Source organism: Gigantopelta aegis, chromosome 3, assembly GCF_016097555.1.
Source record: "Gigantopelta aegis isolate Gae_Host chromosome 3, Gae_host_genome, whole genome shotgun sequence".
NCBI lineage: Eukaryota > Metazoa > Mollusca > Gastropoda > Neomphalida > Peltospiridae > Gigantopelta > Gigantopelta aegis.
Window position 1 is genome coordinate 13646547 of NC_054701.1, and position 19702 is coordinate 13666248.

The window sequence follows — 19702 nt, forward strand, 5'->3', positions numbered from 1 at the left end:
ATACTCGGTGAGGGACGCCACACTCGTCTAAGATGCGACAGGTTGTAGGATCGATCTCTCTCGGTGAATGTTTTGCTTTTTAAATGTCAATATAATATATTTTTTATTTTCTTCTTCTTCTAGTTTTCCAATACTGATCAAATGTTGGGATGTACGAGTATGGCTTGGGAAAAGTTAACATAAAAATATATATATACATGTATATACTTTTTAAAAATCGGTGTTTCATATGTGACGGTTGCGGGTTTCCTCTCTCATTCTGTAGACCCAGTGACATAATATCCATACTTTTTGTTAAACACCAAATAGCCGCAGTGTGTAATGTGCTGAGGTGTAATTAATCATTATTAAATATTATTTTCCTTTCCTATTTGTAGTCTATGCTTTATCGATCTTTTATACATGTATGTCTTTACACAAGGGCGGGGGGAGGGGGGGGGGGGCGAGATTAACTCAGTCGGTTAAACGCTCGGCTGAGGTGCTTGCGTCGCAGGATCGAACCACTGCGGTGGATCCGTTCAACTGATTGGGTTTTTCTCGTTCTAACCATGCACCATAACTGGTGAAATGCCGTGGTATATGATGTCCTGTGTGTGGGGAAGTGCATATAAAAGTTCCCTTGCTGTATTAGGAAAATGTAGCGGGTTTCCTCTGTTGGCTACGAGTCATATTTGACATCCTGTAGCCGATGATTAATAAACCAATGTGCTCTAATGGTGTCGTTAAACAAAACAAACTTCAACAAACATTTGTTATATATGAGGGAAGTTGGTGGGATTTTCTTTCTTTTTTTTCTCTTTTTTTTAAACCGAATATTGGTGTTTGTACTGAATCTGGTGACAGTCAAATGCATCATCATGACAAACAACAATACATTTTAGTAAATAGTTTATATTCACTCCATTTTAAGCACAACATTAACATCAAGTTTTAAGCGTGAGTTTTACATTATGAAGTAACTAAAAATACAAGAATATATGAACCTACAAAAGAAACAAACATTGCAATCTTCCCCAATAAGCTGAGTTAAAAAAACAAACCCAACAAAAACAAATAAACAGAACATAACAAATTCTATAAAGAAACCACTCCATTTTTCACATTCTGTATTCAAAATAATTATATTTTTGTTTTATTTATGATATAACCAAATTTATATTTCCCCTTCCATTTAATTATAAATTAAAAATGTATGTTTCCACTTGCATTCACAATAACAGTAACAACTAGTATAGCACCATCTTCGCAAGCCAAGGTACAATTCCGTATAACTATATTTCCTAATGGTACCGTGGCTTGCGAAGATGGTATATATATATATATATATATTACTGTATTTGTGTATATGTGTTTTCGTGTGATGTATTTTGTTTGTTTGTTTGTTTTGTTTTGTTTGTTTTGTATTTCTAGAATATCACATTTTACAGTGCAGTTGGTCCCATCGATATTGGGAGTGAATTGCCCTTTGTGTTATGCCGCGACTAAAACTTTTTGTTGTTACATCATTTGTGGAGCACTAGCTGGAACAAGATATGGTCCAACGGGCCTACCGACAGAAATTGGTTCTAAACAGACTAGGCGTCATGCGAGCGCTTCACTGCTGGGAAGGAAAGGATGGTGTGTGTGTGTGTGTGAGAGAGAGAGAGAGAGAGAGAGAGAGAGAGAGAGAGAGAGAGAGAGAGAGAGAGAGAGAGAGAGAGAGAGAGAGAGAGAGAGAGAGAGAGAGTGTGTGTGTGTGTGAGAGAGAGAGAGAGAGATAGAGAGAGAAGAGAAGAGAGAGAGAGAGAGAGAGAGAGAGAGAGAGAGAGAGAGAGAGAGAGAGAGAGAGAGAGAGAGAGAGAGAGAGAGAGAGAGAGAGAGAGAGAGAGAGAGAGAGAGTGTGTGTGTGTGTGTGTGTGTAAACGTAACAGCTAGGAAAGTACCGTTTTTTAATTGCACCTAGAAAAAAACCCTGCAACAACAACAAAACACACAGCGACCATCCCCACCCCCCCCCCCCCCCCCCCCCCCCAAATGAAATAAATAAAAAGAAATGGTATTTTTCCCTAGCATACTTTAATGACCATACTATAAAATCATATTTGCTTCGTTTGAGCATGCGTATACAGTAGCATCCTATATACTTTATATATGAGCAACTTATAGATACAACTGGTGCAAATAATACAAATAAACACATTTTATCTTCTTTATTTTCAGGAAAAATATTTGTGAAAAAGGAGATGGTTATAAACGATAATAATAAACATAACTTTGAATTGAATACGCCTACAATAATGGAAATATAAAAACAAATTACGGATACAGGCTTGTTTTGTTCTGAGAAGAAATAAAAAGAGTAAACTTAATTATTTGATGGTTAAAAAAATTATTGTTTCAAATATGTGTTGTTGATTGTTCTGTGTTGTGTTTATAATATAAGAAGTGAACCTTTTGTGAATCGATCCTGTGAATTTGTATAAGGCTATAATGCGTAATATGTTTTTAAGGGAAACAACTCTTTTGACACTAACGAAATTAACGTCTTCCAAATCAAATTGACAAAAATGCTTTAACACGTTAACGTTAATAATTAAATCAAAATGTCGCTTAATGAATATTAACAACAAAAAACCTACCAAGGACACAAACAGAATTTTCCCTCTTAAAAATTGTTTTATTTAAAAGTTTACAATATAAAAATTTCAAGTCTAAGTTTATCTAGGTCCTACATTTGTTTTCATCTACTGAATATGATAAGTATTCCTGATAAGCTATTGAAAATTTCGTGGCCTAAATGGAATTTGTATTAATTACAGTCAATATAAAACTAATCAGTGAATTCATATTCACCAAATTATTTATTTTACACCCACCTATCTGATAATTATGTGAATTGATATTGGTATATGTGAATACCAATACTGTTGTATCGCATGTTTTACACTGTTCCAAGAGTTACTTTCCAATCATACAAACATAACCTTAAAATATCTAAACATAATAAATAATTAAATATCAAAATAACAAAAATCCAGTATGGGGTGAAAGATGTTCTTACGTTTACAATATATAGTTGAAAACAAACTATCAGGCCTACAACTTAACCCATATAGACTTAACCTAACCCATATAGACTTAACCTAACCTATATAGACTTAACTTAACCTATATAGACTTAACTTAACCTATATATACTTAACTTAACTTATATATACTAATAAACTTAAATAAAAAGACATATTATCTACCATAAATACTGCAGTTCGATTTACGAGATGTTGTTCTTTCTGGTCTAATTTCATGCATAACATTTGTAATTTGTAATCCCCATTCATCACAATTAAAAATAAAATGTCACTAAATCTATCAAAAACATAACACCACGGTCGTGTTCCAAATAGCTGGATCCAATCAAATAATTAATCATGAAAAACAACAGTAATATCCAATATATATAATTCGTTATTTTATTAGGTGCAAAGTTGACCACCAAGTGGGTTATTTCTACTACGTTTAGAACCAAAGTTTTTATTGTTGGAAAAGTTAGCGGGATTAAAGCACCAGAAATCAATGTTTAACATATAGGGCGGAGACGTGATTATTCCACCCATTTTCAATCAGTATTATCTTGGTGACCGTCACAGGAGCTAAGATGCTTTTTTCCCAACAGTAACTACCGGTACCAAATCATTGAGAGATGTATTTGAAATAGTAACCGGTCTTTTAGACAAAACCACCACAACATTCCTTTTTGAAAAATTTAATAACTAATACCTTGATCGTGTTAATCAAATGTATGCAACTAATAAAAATATAATACCAACAGCAATTGATTGTAGTTGACTATTATTTTTATTACATTGTGATTGATCTTGTAAGCTCTAAACATTATTTAGCATTTTGCAAGCAGCTAATATATTAACGATATCCTATATGTCCACGCATTCAGTTAACAACATTCACGCATTATATAACTTGATGGTCACCAGTTGGTGACAAATGATTCATCTTCAATGATGAAAATAGCTTATACAAATCCAGTAGTAGCGATCAGACCAGATGCTCAAACAGATTCATTTTCAATAATGAAAATAGCTTGTACACACTCAGTAATAACGATCAAACCAGGTGATCAAATAGAATGTTTATTGCTTCGTTAATAACACTACTATGTTGTAAAACAACCGCCGTATAAATAGCAAGACTGTCAGTGCGGGAGCCGATTATGATAATGCAACAATATCTCCCCCACCCACCATTTTAAAAGGGTTTCTGCTGATGAAATGAGACATGTCTTTTACGATCTTATACATATTCAAGAAACATTTCTTGAAATTGGTTTGGTTTTGAGACAATATTTTAGAAGGGATAAAAGTATTGACTTGATTACATCTAGATAGTGCACATTATATTTATCATACATCTACATGTATTATGATATCCATGTGCGTATCTTTTTTTAGCACACAATAGCCGATGTGTTTTGTATGCGGGGGTGTCGTTAAACAAGCAGCCATTTAATACATCATTCATTCATTCCATCAAAAATTAAAGTTAAATAAATGATTTTTCACAACTTTTACGACAGTATATACTGTCGTAAAAGTAGTGTAATTAGTCATGGTCCTAGAAAGACCATTCATTAATGGATTCTGTTCCGCAGTTTAACGTTTTGTTTACTTGAAGTGATTGATTTTTAAAAATATGTCCTTGACTATTGATACCTAAAACAAACGACTGCTGAGTAGTTTTTCAAAAACTTGATTATTAACATTTCATCCAAAATGCTGGATTCGCTACGCGTATTTAACACTATACATTTCTAATATTTTATCAATAATTCCGTCATAAACGCCACCATTATTCCACCGTGAAACCCATATTATGTTTCTCTGTCCTAAAAGCCGTGTTATGATTTGTTTGCAAGTCGACCAGACGTTCTAATGATTAAGTCAGTGTATGAGGGCGAATTCCTCAATGGCCTTCCTTGTCCTTTTGTTTACAGACTAGCACAGGCACGGGGGAGTGGTGGATCACGTAGTCGCTCACACTGCCCATGATGGTCCGCCGGAACTTGCCGAGACCCCGGGTTCCGGTGACGATAAACAAGGCATTCCGGGATATAGCACATTCGACGATTGACGATCCGGGCTTTTCCCCATCCAGTCGAGCAAAGTCGCCTTTAGCCTGTAAAAAAATAAATTAGAAGAAAATAACAGAATTTACGTTTAAATACACTTTTATATGACATTGAGTCAAACCTTGCCTATACTACAAAATAAAAGAATTTAAATTTAAAATGTTCTTGTTATAAAGGCGCCTTTTACCTATACAAGAAGATTAATTCATTTCAACTTCTTTTTGTGCTTATATCCAATTACGGTTCATGCGCGCTGTCCTGGGCACACACCTCAGCTATCTGGACTGTTTGTCCAAGTCAGTGGGTTAGTGGTTAGTTGTTAGTAGTTAGTGAGAGAGAAGTTTGTGTAATGGTCTTACATGCACCTACGCATTGAGTTGTTAAAACTCACTCTGGGTGGGAGCCGGTACCGGGCTGCGAACCCAGTATCTACCAACCTCATGTCAGATGGCTTAACCACAACACCACCGAGGCCGGTTCAACAAGATGATAGCATTTACATTTAAATTCTTTTCAGGGCCGCACTTAGCTGAGGGCCAGTTAGACAGAAGGGCACGCTTTCGCCTTTGGTGGGAAAGGGATTCATATGCCACATTTGTACATTCTGGATGTGCTACATTAACGAATGCAAGGTTGCGCCTGCAATACAAAGGTCTGTTTTACAAATTCTCACAGTTCGATTCTCGTGGCATCCATCTTGTTTGCAGACTGTGTGTTTTTCAAGTCTCACATAAATAACAAATTTCACCAAGGCAGATTTCTGATACGGGTTACTAGCATCTCGTGTTCTAGCTCGTCTGCTATTTTAGTAATTGTAATGTCTTCTCTACGTGCCTAGAATACATTTACACATCACCCCACGGAGCAACGTCAAGGATGAGTTTCCAATAGTACGAAACCAATAGTCGTTCATTAAACACTGGTATTATATAATACGACTGTGATTGCAACACTATCGTTATGTCAGTCGCAAATAGCATATTCTGCTCTAAAATCGACCATCCCTTGTAATACCATTCATTCCAACCCATAACATTTAGATGGTTTATGATGTGGAAGATGAACAGTGTCTAGACTTTTATATTGCATAGTGCATGACTTACCATACAGTTTTCAGGTGCGAATCTACGATGTTTTAATAGAGGGTGCCCATAACATTAATGCGATGTAATTAAGTGACGTTGATAAGCACTTTAGTTCTGCGTTTACCATAGTTTGACACCCAATAGCCGATGTATTTTTCGTGCTAGGGTCTCGTTAAACATTCATTCATTCATTCATTGATAAGCAAGGCTCTTTACCTTATACAAAGGCAAAATTAATTACTTGACCAACAATAGAGTTTAATATCAGAGCCCGGAGACAATTATTCCGAGTTCAGTATGCCGAGCGCTCGCGAACAATTTGACTACAGCCATCACCGTGTATCATATTAGATTAACATTCAGCTAACTGTAGGCTCATAAAAAGCAACAATACAAACAAAACAAACAAACAAAAAGTATCCCCCCATTTTTTTTTTTTTTTTTACACAAAACAAAACATAAACAAACAAAACAATACAAAACAAAACAACCATAAAAACAACAACAGTAACAGTAACAGATAAAGTAGGTGAACTTTCTCTAGACTGGTTTTTGCACTTGTTAAACCAAATGACAACATCAGAAACATTCGCGAACGTTAGCGTTATTCGCTGTTGCTGAACGCAAAAACGTCTATGGTATAATTTTTAGGATAATTCTAGCATCGACCTAAAAGATTCACCATTACATATTTTAATTGTACTAGAAATATGAGTTTGTAAATAAATATATACGCCCATTTTCATTGATTGAAAGTTGATAACCGCCTTCTCTTGATCCGTCAATGAATGATGCGGTTGGATAACACAGTATGTGTTTTAATGTTAATGTTGAACAAATCAATGGTCGTTTGAAACATAATAGGGTTACATTTCACATAAAAAGTGTTAATGGCACTGCCAGACATTGTAATATTAATGAAGCTCAGAAACTGTAGCGCCAAGTGGCAGATCCAGAAAATTTGGAAAGGGGGCGTAACTTGGGTTTGGTATGGAACCCGTTTCCGTGATGGAGAAACAAAGGGACACAAATATCAGGATATGTATACAACTTTTGAAAGACATAAAAGTAATAATGAAGCAGCATACCTAACCGATACAATCATTAACGTATGAAAAATCTTATCTCTGCACATGTCAGAGTCAATAAGATGTTATGACAACGTCATATAACTACTTCTATGAATCACTGACAGATGCTTTGTCTAGATTGTCTGTTAATGCAAAGGACTACTGTGTTTCAGCATTGTACATGTTTGGGATATCACACAAAGCAAACACCAACCGCGCCGTTTACGCCACCCTCCCCCAAATCCGCCGCTGGCAGCACGTGATTCTTACATGGTAAGCATCCAGCTTCTTCTGGTACTTCTCCTCGATGTTTCTGCATTTCTCCTCACACTTCTCAATGAGCTCCTGCACCTTCTGGGGACCTGCAATAAACAGCCACAAGATTAATAAAGTTAAACTTTGTTTTCTCTAACTGCACCACTGGAGCCCAATGATTTATTAATCATCAGCTATGGAATGTTCAACATTTGGTATTTTTTTGTACGTATAAATAAAGTTTGTTTTGTTTCACAACACCACTAGAGCACATTGATTTATTAATCATCAGCTATTGGATGTTAAACAAGTTGCAGTCTCTCATAATCGTTAATTAATTTAAAGCTGTAATCTCGAGTTTATTTGTATTATTTAATCGTGTAGGACAGGCCATCAACATTAATTTTCGTACCGTCACACGCCATTCTTTAGTTTATTTGGCCATAATCGTTAATCTACTTCACGTAAAAATTAGCGGCACAAATCTCGTTTCACGTTACATAGTAAAAAAAGAAACCAAAAAAACCCGAAAGATCCCCCCACCCATCAAAACATGGCTGCAGATGTTTATGTTGTACAGAAGCAATTAACGATAACCGTTGACATCGATAACGCATAACGTATATTAAAACTGTCAGTGTGTTTGTGTTTTGCGTTTTATGATGTTCTAATAATGCGAAGGGAGTTTATAACATCTTAAGTAGGGATTTAACATTATATAAGCACGAGACAGACAGACAGACAAATTGTTTATTAAAGTCTCCCTCAGTTAAAACATAAAACATCACTAAAAACAATACCATCTAAATTAGCACTCCATATGGAGTTACGAGAGACTGTAAAATATTAATAATATAAATAAAATATATAAATATTACATTAAAATACACGAAATAAATATATAAAAGATATATATAACTAAAATCCCAAAATGCAGTTAATAATACAGTATCGCACACTTTACTTATAAAAAAATATATTCAGTTAAAGGGACATTCCTGAGTTTGTTCCATTGTAAGATGTTTCCGAGTAATAAAATACTTCTACGATTAAACTTACATATTAGAGATATTTTCTTGTTTAGAATATCAGTGTCTGTATATTCAATGTGTTTCTGGTTGTCTTAATATTTGTAAGAAGCCCAAACTGGATTATGTCTTCAAATAATTTCGTACGTACGAAAAAAAAAAGGTTTTATGAAATAAAATGAAATTTAACCTAGTACAAATATTAGAGCGTTTAATATACAGCCACTAATATATGGTTGATATGTAATTACAATCGTTAAACAGTTTCTGTTAGTCTCTGTTTCTGTTAGTCGATAACATCTTAAAAATTGCAGCAAACTCAGGAATGTCCTTTTAACGAGTCTAATTTTAAAAATAATCTTGCTGACACTATGTTTATGAACAACTGTGGGGATTAGCGACACATCTATTTGATTACTGGCAATGCAACACAATGTTACTTGATATTAATTGTAATGCTACAATTTCCCCCATCTGCTGAATCCAGCCAAACCAATATTTTACGACCCTATCTATACATGATATACACGATACTGCTGAATCAACAAAAACAACAGTTTCCTGCCTTAAATATCGAATTGATCATTATCATGATGAATCGTGGACACAACTGAAACTCAACGTCAGTCAAACGTTAGCATGTCAAGATCGATATCTTGAAACATTGAGGTTACTCAGTATTTTCTATTTATATACGTTACTTCCTGAGAAGGCAAAAACAACTCAGAAAATAGACCTGTTATTTGCAGAGTATACATTATCACAAGGTAAATTTCATGACCATCTCGCTGTAATATCTGGTCTATTTTTGACGTTGTTGAAAGGAAATTAATCATTTGCTACGATATAGCATATCCATACCCCCCCCCCCCCCCCCCCCCCCCCCCCCCCCCCCCCCCCCCCCGAATTTTATGATCCACATAGTTTACAATACATGGTTACATATAATTACATAGTATAATGAGATGTTATATGTTGAAGTGCCAGTACAATATTGTTATGGAAAGGGAGAATACTACGTGAGTGGCCGTTGGCCAATCTTAGAACGAGTTGTTTAAAATAGACGTATCTAACCAGCGAAAGCGAGTTGGATACGGTTTTTAACCAACGAGTTGTAAGATAAATGGTATCTAATGGACACGAATGTAATATTCTGTTTCTTACATATAATTAAAAATCAGGTTTCAAATAATTTTAAACGGTGTTTTGTTTCAACTGACGTGTTACAGAGTAATCAGTTTCAAATGAACACGGCACAGAACAATCAATTCAGACATCCTCATTTTATGGTTGGTATGGCTATGGTGACCGGGTCATCACCATGGAGCAACCAGTCAAAAGTCTACAAAGGTATCTCCAATATATGTTGGATACGATATTTATCTACACAGGGCCATCTCTTATACGGGAATGGAAGAAAGGTTATGACGCCAGTAGTTCATAATGACGTGCTTGAATATTACGTCATCGATGTTTCTGTGGTTGAATTCAAATAGTGATGATTAGAGAGATTGATATATATATATATATATATATATATATATATATATAGAGAGAGAGAGAGAGAGAGAGAGAGAGAGAGAGAGAGAGAGAGAGAGAGAGAGAGAGAGAGAGAGAGAGAGAGAGAGAGAGAGAAGAGAGAGAGAGAGAGAGAGATGTATAGAAAAATAGAGAAATAAACAGACAAAAAGGAGGACACAAAAATATTGGAGAAAGGAGAAATACAGAAAAAAGGAAGGGGAACAAAAAAGAAATCCAAAAATATGAAAGAAGGAAAGAAAGAAGACAGAGAAGAAAGAAGATAGGACAATAAAATTGGAAGCATGCACTACTATCGTACATCATTATCTAGATGAAAAACACAATTGAGAGAGACGTAACGTGTTAACCACTTTGAGAAGAACGAATCCCCCACAAATACGTGATAGCATCATCTTAACGTGATTAGAATATCACGTTTATCCAGAAAACTCGACGTTTACACTGGTCCACAAATTACATTGGTGCGAGCAAACGAACGGAAGCCTCTTCCATCATATTGCCTGAAGGCTCCTTAGAGACTTAGCCAGACTACGATGGATGCCCTTTAATTTAAATAACCAAATACACTTGCCAACGTGTCTGAGAGCATGTTACAGTAACACTAGAAAATACACAGATAAAAGATAATTCATAACATATTACAATCAAACATGTGAAAATCCTTTTTAGAAATGATTCATTAATGCATAACATAAAGGCCTGTCAGTTGCGTGTCTTCTTAAAGCATGGCAGTACATCTATTAACTCTTCACTTTATTTTTTAACACGTGTATACCGGACAACGCGTATCTGAGCATGAGCTACTAGTATCGTGATGCCAAAGGGTAAGGTCAAAGGGTCCAGCAATATCCGCAACCCTAATCCTTCATAATTAAAGTCTAATTTAGCTTGCTTGCTACTACTACTCGGCGACCTTTGAACTCATTTATAAACACTGCCGAAATGCGAATTCGGCTAGGATTCGTTACAAGTTATTTCGTGACGATACTTGTTATTTTATTACCTGTAAAATTGTCTGCTCAATCATTAAGTTTATTGTTTGCTCTAAATTGTTTGCTCGATCATCAGCCTAAATGAAACATCTGAAGATATTAAATCAGTTTCCTACCTCGATCTAGGCATAAAGGTTCAAAGCAACATTGATTTCCGAACTAAGCTGTATGACAAAAGGGATCACTTCAATTTTCCAATAGTCACTGTCCCCAATATATGGAGCAATATACCTTCTGCTCCATCTTTTGGTGTCTTCATGTCAAAACTTCTAAGATATCTTAGGGCATGCTCATTGTATGCAGATTTCAAACAACGCCATATCATTGTGGCACAAGGTTATGATGTCCAAGGACTCATGAGGACATCCAAAAAGTGTTATTGTAGACAGTTTAAGGCTATATCTACTAAATACGATGCATCACTGACCAAAATGATGGCTGATGCTATTCCATATTTTGAAGTGGTGACACTCTTGCACCTTTATTATTTTTTCATCGTCTTATATGTCAGATTTTAAGCACTGCCTGAAATCCGTGACCTTTTGACCTCTGATGACCTACCTATTGACCCCAATTGAATCTTTCACTGATATACGTGTACCTCTCACCAATATCAATATGTGGACTGTCAGCTTGCTAGTAAACATTGATCTGGTTTAGAGATATTACCATTTTTATTTCCCCTTAGCTAAAACTACATTTTTGTTAACGTTAAAAATACGACCTTTTCCTATTTGTCACGCAAACACTACTTTGCAAAATAAATGAACACTAACACTTCGAATTTGTTGCAAGATGTGTCCCCTACAGTTTTCAAGTTGTTAACACAAAAATAATTGAATATTAAGAGAGTACTAATCAAATATATGCTTATATGTCAGATTTTAAGCATTGCCTGGAATCTGTGACCTTTTGACCTTTGGTGACCTACATAGTGACACAATAAGTTATAATATACATACCAACGAACAGAGGCCACCAATACCAATATTTTGAGTGGTCACAGAGTATTCTCTGTCAATTTAAACCTAAGTTATGTCCATTTTTGTTATCCCTACCCCATAATTCTAATTCCAAACATCTTGCGTCATGGTTCACTTTAACCGCTCCAAAACCATAGTGCGTCCCTGTTTATCCAATGTTAACATTCATAATCCTAAAATATAGGTCCGAAACTGTTAGAAAAACATAGTTTAGTAAATTCGGGGGGGGGGGGGGGGGGGGGGGGGGGGGGTGGGTGTGTGTGTGCAAGGTGGGCCCCTTCAGCCCACGGACTATTCCGGGAAGTGTTTTGAAATATAGATGGCTTGAAATGCAATTTCATCATATCTGAAGGACAAAATTGACATTTAAAAATGGTTTTCGACTAAAAAACATTCTTGGTATCACTTTTTTTTATAAATCTTTAAAATTTCATATCCTTTTTTATCTCCATTGTCATAATGGAGATAAAAAAGGATATGAAATTTTAAAGAATACTTCGTTAGCGAAGCTTTTTTTAAGTCTAACCTTTGTACAGATTTGATTTAAAGGGACATTCCTGAGTTGTCTGTAATTTTTAAGATGTTATCGACAAACAGAGACTTTTTAACGATTGTAATTACATATTAAATATATTTTTCTGCATAAAATATTAGTGGCTGTATATTAAACGTGTTTCTGACCGTTGTAATATTTGTACTAGGTTGAATTTCATTTTATTTCCTAAAAACTATTTTTTCGTACGTACTAAATTATTTGAAGACAAAATCCAGTTTGAGCTCCTTACAAATATTGAGATGACCAGAAACATATTGAGTATACAGATATTGATATTCTGAACAAGAAAATATATTAAATATGTAAGTTTAATCGTAGAACTATTTTATTAATCGGAAACATCTTGCAATGCAGCAAACTCAGGAATGTTCCTTTAATATTTCTGAAACTTGATATAATTACCCTTTAATTTTCACCCTTAACAATCAAATAGATATTTTGTAAATTTTAAACATTTGCATTTTTATTAGTTTCCTTTTTTAAAATTAAAATTAAAATTTTGAAAGACTATCTTCTCTAAGACCTTTGATTGGATGGTTCTGAAACTTAGTACTATAATTCTCTGAGGCAGTCTTCACAAACTAATAGAGAAATATTGTGGAATATTTCTGTCGAATAAAAACAATTTTCACGTTTAGTTTTGATTTCTACCTAAAACAAACGGTCAACGTGGTTCTTAAAGCTCAACCATATGTAAATATGATTTTAAACTCAAGAAAAACTAGTTATTTTTGTGTTATATATTACGGCCCTATTATACACACTTTTTTTCATAATCATAAATATTTTCCACAGATGGGGGTAAATGCGTGGTCTTAGACCCCCATCCAATTGCCTGGGTTTTCATACCAATGGAGCATACTTTCATTAACGCGTAACTGTGATTAAATGTAACAAATTCACTGTGTGCTTCTCTCCCCCTGGCGTAGCCACGATTTTATATGAAGGGGCAACCCATATTGGGGGGAAACCCACACTAAGTATGTATGTATGTATGTATGTATGTATGTACGTACGTACGTACGTACGTACGTACGTACGCACGTATGTATGTATGTACGTGTGTATGGTTTTATAAAATTTAATATTTAAAAAAAGAGGTTTGATGGGGGGGGGGGGGGGAGGGCCCCCGTGGCCCCCTCCCTACGCCGCTATTCTCTACGACGCGACATCATTAATATTTATTCCTGTAGCTGGCCATTTTACATTGACGTCACGTCAACAATGTTTTATTTACCCGCACACGGACAACAAAAAAACCCAACCTGACCGTGTGCGTTAGGCATACTATTAGATGAAGTGATAAACAACTATAGTAACAGTACTCATGACGGTGGGGCAGGGTATGCCCATTTTTCGCGAACACCCGATTCCATCACTGTTATGACAGTGATTCGTGAGTGGATGTCATAACAGCTGGTTTGATTGTAATGGGCTCTGTCCGGTGCTATGTTTGATTCAGTAAACTAGTCTGGGAGTGACAGTCCTCTTTTTGGCGATGCAAGAGGGATGTACTTTGCAGTAAAGGAACTTCTCGGGAGTGGCTGTCCTCCTCTGGACGAGGCACTAAATAAAATTCATAGAATCAACCACTATTTTTCCAAATGCCCATTCGACTTTGCATTGTACAGATATACGGCCTTGATAATGTATTACCGTTTTGTCGTTCAGATTTAAGAACTCCTCACAATGTCGATACCTTACAACGGAAGAAGCTGTATTTTCTTTTACCATATTAAAAAAAAAAATAATAATAAATACCGAAAATGTGTACTGGTCGTAATTGTGTCGAGTATATAATTGACAATACAGAAAGTAGCTTTTGCCTCATTGCTACTTTTTCTAACATGGATGTTACATGGTATATTATGCAAGTTCTCCACATTTAAATCAGACAGGCCCATATAGCCAACGAGTGCCACAGAGCTCGAGGTCATTAAAAAAAATTGGTGGGGGGATGCGTAATTAAGACACAATAGCTATAACGAAAACATCGATACATACATTAATGCAACTTTATTGCCTAGAATACCTGCAACGGACAATGCCTCTGGGCAAACTTCCTTATAAACGTATATATCGTAAACAGGTGAATTTACACAACTCTTCGGCGTAAATATGGTGAGCCGTTCATTATTAAATTTCAAGTTGGCGATACATAGTTATACTGTAGCAAAACGAATGTAAATGTCTTGTTACATTCTGGGTTGTCTTCCTAGAGTAAAGCAAAAGTCGACGAGTTGAATGATTGCTGTGAGATACAGACTAACCGTACAGAATAGTCCAGTTTATTCCTGGGGGCGGGGGTGGGGTGGATTTGGACTGCTAGTGGTTGTGGCGGTGTGTGTGTTTGTGCGTGTGTTTGTGTGTGTGTGTTTGTGTCTGTGTGTGCGTGTGTCTGTCTGTGTGTGTGTCTGTGTGTGCATCTGTGTGTGTCTGTGTGCGTATGGTGTATGTGTGTGTGTGTGTAAAAAATATTTGGTTAATCAATACGTGAGGGCGTAGTACTCTGTAAACCGGTAAAGTTGTAAAATAAAAAGTTTCTATCATTTATTATACGTATTTTGTAAGATTGCAGGATCAATAAAATAATCGGTTGCTGTCTTAAGATATCGGCATTATCCTGCTCAGGAATGCCAGGAGATAAATAAGTGTTGTATTCGCTACTCCCATAGGTTTGCTATGATAATGTTGCCGCCCCCGCACTCCGACGAGGGAGAGCACGAGCAGGGGTAATGTAACAGCACTTGAAACTCAGTCAGGATTGGTATACACGATAACGTATTGAACACGCATGGCGGAACTTTATTTGTGTACTTTCAACCCCTGCCGCACCATGTTTCAGAAATCTCTCGTTTCAGCACCGCCGAGAAGCGATAACGAGATTTTATTGCTCGTGCGCGACGATCGTTTGTACTGTGATAAACTTTATGTGGCGTCTGTCCATCAAACCAAATGGGAATTCCTCCACTGCATAGTAACGAGCCAATACGAAACTATCGTTACTTTGGCTTCGTGTTGGCACATCCGGTTGACGAGTTCTCAAAGACGCCATTGGGCCAGCAACTTCCGGTACACCAGTAACGGGTAGAAGGTGTATCGTGTTCTGCCGAGATGATCAATATTTGCTTAGTTTCCTATGCAGAATTATCCAACGAAGCCAAATGCGTTTCCATTTGAATCAGAAAATATTAGTTTTTGTTAATTATATAACCTGGTTGACGTAAATATCGGGTTAGCAGCGAATGCAAATATCATTATATTCTGAGAATAGACATCTAATAACAGTTACTGCCATCTGGCCAGAATGTGATTTCAGACTCAACTTGCTGTCTGTAATCAAAGAATTTTTGTTTAAACGTCGACTTCGTCGCACTGAACAAAACTCTTGTGGACCGTTTCAGTTGTCGTTGTTAATCAACCAGCAACCGACGCCATATAACCGTAAATAAAATGTGTTGAGTGCGTCGTTAAATAAAACATTTCCTTCAAGCAGCAATTGGAGGTGCCATTGGACTGTGGGTAGATGCACGCCTTTCCATATTACATCCTGTGTAAGTTGATCCACGACCATCTGTAATGTGGCAAGCACTTTCCCCACAGACCACGACCTTTGATGTACTAGTCATGGGACCCTAGTTGGGTCGGTAAAATCCACTGAATGCGATCGATCCTATGACCCACCGTACCTCAGATGAACGTTTATTATTATTATTCTCCCAAATCATCTAGTATAGTATGAAACGACCAGCAGCAATCTGTATTAGAAAGGCCACTTTTTGATATGCCTTTGTTTAATTATAATGGAGCCTTCCTTCGCCCTGTAGTCTGTGCTGGAAAACACATCCTTCGATACACTTGTCACAGAAAAAGATCCATGGCTGCTAAGTGAAAAATGTAGCAGTTTCCACAAGAATACGGGTCAAAATTAACGAATATTTAACATCCAATAGTCGATGATTAATAAATCAATGTGCGCTTGTGGTATCGTTAAACAAAACAAACATTAACTTTTAACTTTAATATATAGCTAGCCGTCCACTCCAATTGCTGGTATCTTCTGACGCCGATGAAGCTCTACCCTCTCCCACAGTCTCCTTTTAAGACGCACCATAATGTAATTTTTGTAAGGACGAACGCTTCAAATTCATAGAGGGACACATATTTGATAGCTTAATAGACTGTGCATTTTTCTATAGCTGGATCGATAAAGGAATCTGTTAATGGAATTAAATGTTCTGCGAAGCATGTGCGACACGCGGGACCAGTAATTACTGCTCTTTGTAACATCTCGTCCCTGTACGTCGTCTGCGAACATGTTACCCATCACCTTCCTCCAGGCTTTAGCTGATGCGTTATCTTAATTATCAAACTCCCACTGTCATAACAAATCATCAGGGTCATTCAAATATCAGTGCGTCAAACACTGATGACGAGTGGGGGAGTACTAGAGATAAAACCATCAATAGTAATCTTGTTTTGAGTCTTGGATTGTCTCAACCAATGAAAATATTGATTATTTACAACCTAATGCTTTCGATTTACAAGGATTCTCATTTCAACACACAAATAGCCGAAGTGTATTTCCCACATAATAATAATAATCCCATCCCGGATTTGACCTCTGACATCGCCAGTGGGACGGGAGGACCGTAATATGTACTATTCTTTCTGTGGGATGCTGTATATAAAATATCCCTTGCTGCTAATCAGAAGTCAAGGATCTACCTCTCGATCAACTAAGTCAAATCAACCACTATCTCCATTTTCAATTTCGACGAACCATTCCAAATTATGAGTCAAAATTACCTTCACGAAATTACGCAACTCTTTTCAAATTTGACTTAATCCTACGGGACATTTGCAAATTCAATAGCATCAAAACCAACCCTCGCCCGCTACCTACCCAGGTCGGGCTGCTTGTGCCCCTTGCACATGCCAGCGCTACCGACCCTCCCCCCAAAACCCCCCACACTTTCCTGTCCTGGACGGAGGATCCGGTGAAAGTCGACACCTGCGTCCATAACAGGCGTGTGCTACCACAGCTTGTTCTGAATGTGCAAGTTAAAACCTATGACTTGACCTGACCTAATCAGAAAGAGTAGCTCCCTCTCATTATCTGTGTTGTTCTTACGTACGACAAGACAATACACGACTCTATTAACACTGGGGCCGTTGCACAACGCCATATAACAGTAATTCTGACGCCAATGTAACCGTAATTAAAATGCATCGAGCGTGTCGTTAAATAAAACATCTCATCCTTCCCGACGCCTCTAGCGCGTGTCTGTGGCACAGTAACATCATCGGCAGTGAGAACTGATTTGGTGTATGTATACATGACAGCAGGCAGGAACTCTACCACTACATACCGTTCTAAACTACCAACAAGTTCGTGCGTGGGCGTTCAATAAATAAAAGATATCTAAAACATTGATCTATGTGTGGGCGAGGTCATAAGCTCAAAGGACTACATGAATGTTTTTTGTTTAACAGCAAAACTAATTTTTTTGTTTCAAAATTATTTGTTATATTCACTAATTTAAACGGACAAGTTAATAATCATGAATCCCCAAGCATGGCATGGAATTAAATAACGGGATTTTATAATGTATTCTAAACAGGCTGGGAACTGACGCTAGTTCTGTAAAACAGTACTTCCTAATCTGTTTTATTGCACTACACATCACCATTTTGAGTTTCAGGAAACTCAATACACAACAAACCAGATTGGCTTCCTGCACAGATTGTATGGATGTCGCATCATGTTAGTATGTCATTTAAAACGTTTGTTTTGCTTAAAGGCACCACTAAATGCATATTGATTAATCATCGATTAGGGGATGTCAAACATTTAGTAATTTTGACACGTAGTCTTCTGAAAATGTCTGCTACATTTGTTTCCATTAGTAGCAAGGGATCTTTTATATGCTCTTTCCCACCGACAGGAAAGCACATACCAGGGCATTTGATATACGAGCTGAAAGGAGAAATATCTAAATGGGCCCACCAACGGGGAACGATTCTAAACCAACCACGTATTATGCGAGCGCTTTAAGTACCATTGGGCTACGTCCCATCACGGAAATGTCGGTATGTCATTTGTTGATGATAACTAGTTTAACGTGCCCATATACCACTAGGGTTTCGAACACGCCCATCCCGAGTCCGACCTCCGATAAGATCGGTGGCCTGACTCGGGATGGAAGGGGGGGGGGGGGGGGGGGGGGGGGGGGGATGCTGAAGTTAATAGAATAAATATTTTTTTTTAAAAAGGTTACAAGCCAAAAATAAAAAAGAATTGACTGCTCGGCCGAATATTTATATAATTTGGAGCATTTTAGAAGGACAGTCCAAAATTAAATAAGAGAAAGAAGAGAGGATCGGACTATTTAATAATATTTAAAAAAAAGAAGTAATTTCGACATAAAATGTTGTACGCAGATCTAAAAGTTTAAAGTCCGATCGATATGTCCACGCGAGTGGCCTCGTTAAGGCCGTTTGGGTGCACAGCTTAAAGGGACGAGATGGGTTGCATCCCGTCAAGAAAACCCCTAGATTGACAGTCGAAAGACGTTGAAGGTGTAGTGCTGTGCTGAAATACAGATCTTGAGAAGCCGGATCCGTCCGAACGAGAGAGAGTATCAGACTAGGGTATAGTCCAGTCGTCATGGGTTGGTATAGTGGTGCGGACGGGCCCGACTCCGGAGGATACGAGATGGTATCACTATAAAACAAGGTACAGTCTAGAAAAGAGTAGTAGGGGCCGACCCCGCTTCCTATTTCTTCTTAGAGTGGGGCGGTCAATCTTCCAGTGCTGCTAGGACAGGCTCGGACATGTAGAAACTAAACGCGAACAACCGCGGCGTTCTGCAGAATGGCCGTCATACGAGTCACGAAAAAAACCCCAAGTCGACAGTCAGACGGAGAAATGACGTGGAGGCAAGGAATCTCGCTAAAAAAGAATCCAACCTGGTGGTGCAGGCTGTCGAAACGAGAAGCGTTCCAGCGTTCAATCAGTTCCAATGACCGCATACATCTCAGTAAAAAACTTCATTTCGCTGACAAA

The 19702-nt window shown here is 37.1% G+C and overlaps 1 protein-coding gene across 1 annotated transcript in view; it reads right to left on the reverse strand.

Annotated features, from left to right (window-relative positions):
* Positions 1-2174: 2174 nt before the first annotated feature.
* LOC121367546 (universal stress protein in QAH/OAS sulfhydrylase 3'region-like) overlaps positions 2175-19702 on the reverse strand; it is a 59713-nt gene continuing 42185 nt past the window's right edge. The window contains exons 3-4 of the mRNA XM_041491795.1: positions 7548-7639; positions 2175-5169 (exon numbers count right to left, since the gene is read on the reverse strand). Coding sequence (XP_041347729.1) covers positions 4957-5169; positions 7548-7639 — 305 coding nt within the window. The 3' untranslated portion in view covers positions 2175-4956. The remainder of the gene's footprint in view (positions 5170-7547; positions 7640-19702) is intronic.